Source organism: Scophthalmus maximus, chromosome 22, assembly GCF_022379125.1.
Source record: "Scophthalmus maximus strain ysfricsl-2021 chromosome 22, ASM2237912v1, whole genome shotgun sequence".
NCBI classification, from domain to species: domain Eukaryota; kingdom Metazoa; phylum Chordata; class Actinopteri; order Pleuronectiformes; family Scophthalmidae; genus Scophthalmus; species Scophthalmus maximus.
Genome location: NC_061536.1, coordinates 4,618,758 through 4,623,117, shown reverse-complemented (window position 1 = coordinate 4,623,117; position 4,360 = coordinate 4,618,758). Strand labels below are relative to the sequence as shown.

The following is a 4,360-nucleotide window of genomic DNA, read 5'->3' as shown; positions in this document are numbered from 1 at the left end:
ATCTATGTATTTTTCTTTAAAAAAGGATGACGAAATAAAGAGGAAGAAGAAAAGATCATGGATTCCGACTATATTTCAGAGTTTATGAGGCGCACTTGAATGCACCAGGAAGCCCCGCCCACACGTGTGATCTCATGACGTGACGTAGACACGCAATCGACGTGAGGGTCTCAGCGCGAGTGGAGGGAAGGGGAAGTGACCGCAGCGCGCGCCTGTGTGGGTCGTGTTCGCCCGTCCAAGCCCCACCTGTGAGGATTTGCGCTTCTCTTCACATTTCTCCAAGACCTTACAACCGAGTCACATCGACATTGAAGAGGCACTTTCGGCACCCGATGCGCTGAGGTATAATACATTTTTTCTCCTTTTTTAAATTTGTATTTTATTTCCAATGAACACTTCCTGACACCAGCCAGGAGACGGGGAGTAGTTCCCACGCTCTGGTTCGTACCAACACGTGCTCTGTAAACACTGACGAAGTACACGGTAAGTAGCGGTCTGTGTTCAGCGTCAACCTGAAAGCTGTTTGCCTTGTCGTGGTTGACATCCGGTTGCATTGTGTCCAGGGGCCCCTTCCAGGAAGCAGGTTAAATTGCTTTTTTACTTTGACCCTAAACCTGAACTCTGACTTGTTCTCCTTTCAGATGGGAAAACTCAAGAGAATCCGGTGCCAGAAAAGCAGTTCTGAGCTAAGTTAGATCGACTCTTGATTATTTTCACACGGAGTCCGAATTGTAAAAAGCCATCATCAAAGGAGCTCCAGGGAGACATATCCGGATGAAGGAAAAGGTTTAATGTGCTAAATGTCAGATAAGGTCCATAATTTTAGGATTTCGGGTCAGATATTTTTTTTATTATATTATATTATACTATTTTCATTTCACTTTGTAGAATGCCACTTTTACACGTCCCTTAAAGGGCCCATATTTTACACCTTTCTGGTGCTTTATTTGAAGTTTTGATATCCATAAGGAGATATATTTGTTTTTTTTGAGTGCTAAATATGGCTTTGTAGCTCATCTTTCAGGAGCTCCGCAAAGGAACAAGGCGACTTTGGCCGGTCTAATTAATATTAATGAGCCTCTCCCCTATCGGCCGCTTCCTGGGCATTAGCCACTGGTCTCTTATATTGATATTCTTCGGAAAGCCTGTGCCATGATTAAATAATATTAATAATAATGAAGCCAGTGCAATGATGTAGCTTCCTGACATCCAACGACTGAACAGCTTTTCCTCACATTTTCTCGTGTTGTTGATAGCTCAGCAACGGGATGACGAGGGGGCCGTGCCGGCGGAAAGGTTGCTGGCGGTGACTGTGAAGCTGTGACATCACATTTCAGCGGAAGACCTGACGCCTTGTTAAAAAAAAGTGTGTATTTGTCTGTTTATTGACCTTTTTGACACTTTTACGGTACCTACAGACCCCCTACACCTTATTTATTATGAAATAAGGCAGGGAATCTCAATTTTGACAATATGGCCCTTTAAACCAAACCGACCAGCACGTACCAGCATTCTTAGTACAAGTTATTCAGGATATCCTGGATTTGTTGAACTTGCTTCGTAGTACAGGCCCCTGGCACAGCCTGGAAGGTGATAACAGCATTTTTTGTTTTGTTTAATTTGCCGGTAATAATGACAAACAATATATAATTATCATTACTGATGGCCTTTGATGTGATAGCGCCTCTGTTGTGATAGCTTCATTCATGATGTCATGCCAAAACACCAAGGCTACAGCTAAACAGTCGCTCTGGAGATCTACATGAGAGCGTGGTCACTATTTCCTCTCCTCATTGAAATTTGTGGCCCTAAAAGAATAAGTCAACAGATCTTGTGAGAAAATCCCTAAGCTGCCAACACTGAATATCAAACTGTGATACATGAGGTTCCCTTTCTTACCACACATCCTGCTTCATAGCTCAGGCCGCTGCCTTTTTGGCAAATGATCAGATGTTGTTGAATCATGATTCTGTTAGTCAAGATGCTGTTATCAAGATGACACAAGTTTCTTTTTTTCTTCCACAGATGACAGCTGCTTTAAATAAAACGTTGTGCCTGGGAATGCTAGCTGCTCTTGGCCTGACCTGCTCTGTTATTGCCTTCTTTCTGTATTTTGAGCCACCATCCTCTTTTTGTCCATCTACATCGGCTGAGGAAAAAACCAAAGACTCTGTTGAAAAGCCCATAGTCCTGCTGTGGTTCTGGCCTCTTGGTGTGAGGTTTGATTTCAAAGTCTGCTCAAGCTACTTCAATATTGACAGCTGCATACTGACTGATGACAGATCCACGTACAGCAAAGCAGAAGGAGTCATTTTCTACCACAAAGAAATATCCTGGAATTTGAACAACCTGCCTCAGGGTCCTCGTCCAACTTTTCAGAAGTGGATTTGGTACAATGTGGAATCTCCCACAAACACAGCAAGGAAAGCAGGTTTAGATAACCTGTTCAACTTAACACTGAGCTACAGACGAGATTCTGGCATTGTGGTAAGGAATGAGGTGACGATCAAGAAACCAGAGATGAAGGACGACTTAGTTCTGCCAAAGAAAGACAAACTGGTTTGTTGGATTGTCAGTAACAACAACCCATCTACTGGAACAGCTACGAGAGCGAAATATTACCGCGAACTGTCCCAACACATGAAGATCGAAGTCTTTGGTGCTGCTTTTACTGGGCACCAGTTAAAATATGAAGACTATTACTCAACCCTAGGTAGTTGTAAGTTTTACCTCTCATTTGAGAACTCGCTCCACAAAGACTACTTCGTAGAGAAGGTGAACGGGCCCCTCGTAGCAGGGGCGGTCCCTGTGGTTATGGGTCCACCAAGAGAGAACTACGAGCAGTTCCTTCCCAATGGCTCCTTCATTCACGTTGATGATTTCCCTGATGCAAAATCACTCGCAGAGTTTCTGCAACACCTGGACAAGGACGATGAAGCGTACATGAGTTACTTTGAGTGGAGAAAGTACTACAAAGTCACTCCTCATCTTTTGTCAACGAGCAATGAATTCATTCATCCCATCTGCCTCGCCTGTGACCACATATCAAGAGACAAAAGTTACCATGTTGTTAATGACCTTTATGGATGGTTCTTTACATGAAAACTACAGTGAGAACATCATCAGACAGTGGCTATTAGAAAATGAAGAAACTTAATACTTCGGGATTCTGTGCCATCGATAGAACAGATGAAGACCAAAACTGGGGTTTGGTCTAATTGTTTTGCTTTACTGTAGACCAAATAATGAATTAGTTTATCAAAATTATTGACAAAATAACCTCTTGTAAAGTAATTATTAGTTGGATCACTGCAAGTACAGAAAGAGTGTGCATTTGTGAGTGGAACTTTTATGTAACTGATGCTGAAGAAGATGGATTTTGCTGCAAATGTACTGGGTTCAAATGTCACTGTCACTGCGTTGTAATGAATATAATATCTAGACAAATAAGTTTACATGTTTGATTCTGCCAAATGTCCATTACGAATTTCATTGTGTTGAATTATTCATTAAGTTTAATGATTATTTGACTTTTGTTTCACTTTGAGATGAAAATAAAAGGTTTTGTCTGAGATGTCATAGTTTTGCTTTGTTTATAATTTCAAATATGCATTTATGTCAGCAATTGTAATTTAGTGGAGGAGGCTAGGGAAGCTTAAGCTTTCCCCAAATGACCATGGGAATATTTTTCTGAATTTTACAGTTAGGGTTGTATACCACAGCCAACAGGTTCTTCTGTTGAGAGAGAGAGAGAGAGAGAGAAGGGTAAACAGTAACGACAATTTACATTCACCCCCTGTTCCTGACTTTGTTTTACACGCCCTAGTACTTAATGCAAAAGCAAACAGGTGAGGCTTTCCAGCGCTAGTATCAGTATATGCTAAAAATCCTGTGCCTTAAAACAGTCTGCAAAGGTAAACGTCTTAAAGTCATTATCAATGCACATCACCAGTTACTGTTTGACCAAGCTCACACCCTCTAATGGTGGAAGGGGTGTAGAGTGCAAATAATAATTTGTGGGTGTGTCCTCTGGCTTAGGTGCAATTCAGAGGACTTTGACATTATGGTCCCATTTGTACAAATACTGTACTTAAAGTGAGGAAAGACAAACTTCTCTTTTTGAGATCTGGATTTCATTTGTTGTACTCGGACAAAACACAGCCTCCAGGTTTTTTAACATACAGTGCATACGGAAGGTATTCACAGCGCTTCACTTTTTCAACATTTTATGTTACAGCCTTATTCCAAAATGGATTCAATTCATTTTTTTTTTGTAATTTTTGCTAATTTATTAAAAATAAAGAACAAAAATATAATATGTACATAAGTATTCACAGCCTTTGCTCAATACTTTGTTGTG

The 4,360-nt window shown here is 41.0% G+C and overlaps 1 protein-coding gene across 5 annotated transcripts; it reads left to right on the top strand.

The window, feature by feature from the left end:
* The first annotated feature begins 159 nt into the window (after positions 1-159).
* On the top strand, positions 160-3,574 carry LOC118291865 (4-galactosyl-N-acetylglucosaminide 3-alpha-L-fucosyltransferase 9). Of its 5 annotated transcripts, none has more exons than XM_035620323.2 (4): positions 161-342; positions 642-786; positions 1,257-1,366; positions 2,026-3,574. In XM_035620323.2, the coding sequence occupies exon 4, from the start codon at positions 2,026-2,028 to the stop codon at positions 3,100-3,102; it is 1,077 nt and encodes a 358-aa protein (XP_035476216.1). In that variant the 5' UTR covers positions 161-342; positions 642-786; positions 1,257-1,366; the 3' UTR covers positions 3,103-3,574. The 5 variants fall into 5 exon arrangements, with proteins under 5 accessions (XP_035476220.1, XP_035476216.1, XP_035476217.1 ...); XM_035620324.2 differs by having other exon boundaries at positions 642-812; XM_035620325.2 differs by having other exon boundaries at positions 642-834.
* The last annotated feature ends 786 nt before the right edge of the window (positions 3,575-4,360 follow it).

Excerpts from the sequence above, each read along its gene's own strand:
- LOC118291865 (XM_035620327.2), top strand. The coding sequence starts at position 2,026 with ATGACAGCTGCTTTAAATAAAACGTTGTGCCTGGGAATGCTAGCTGCT.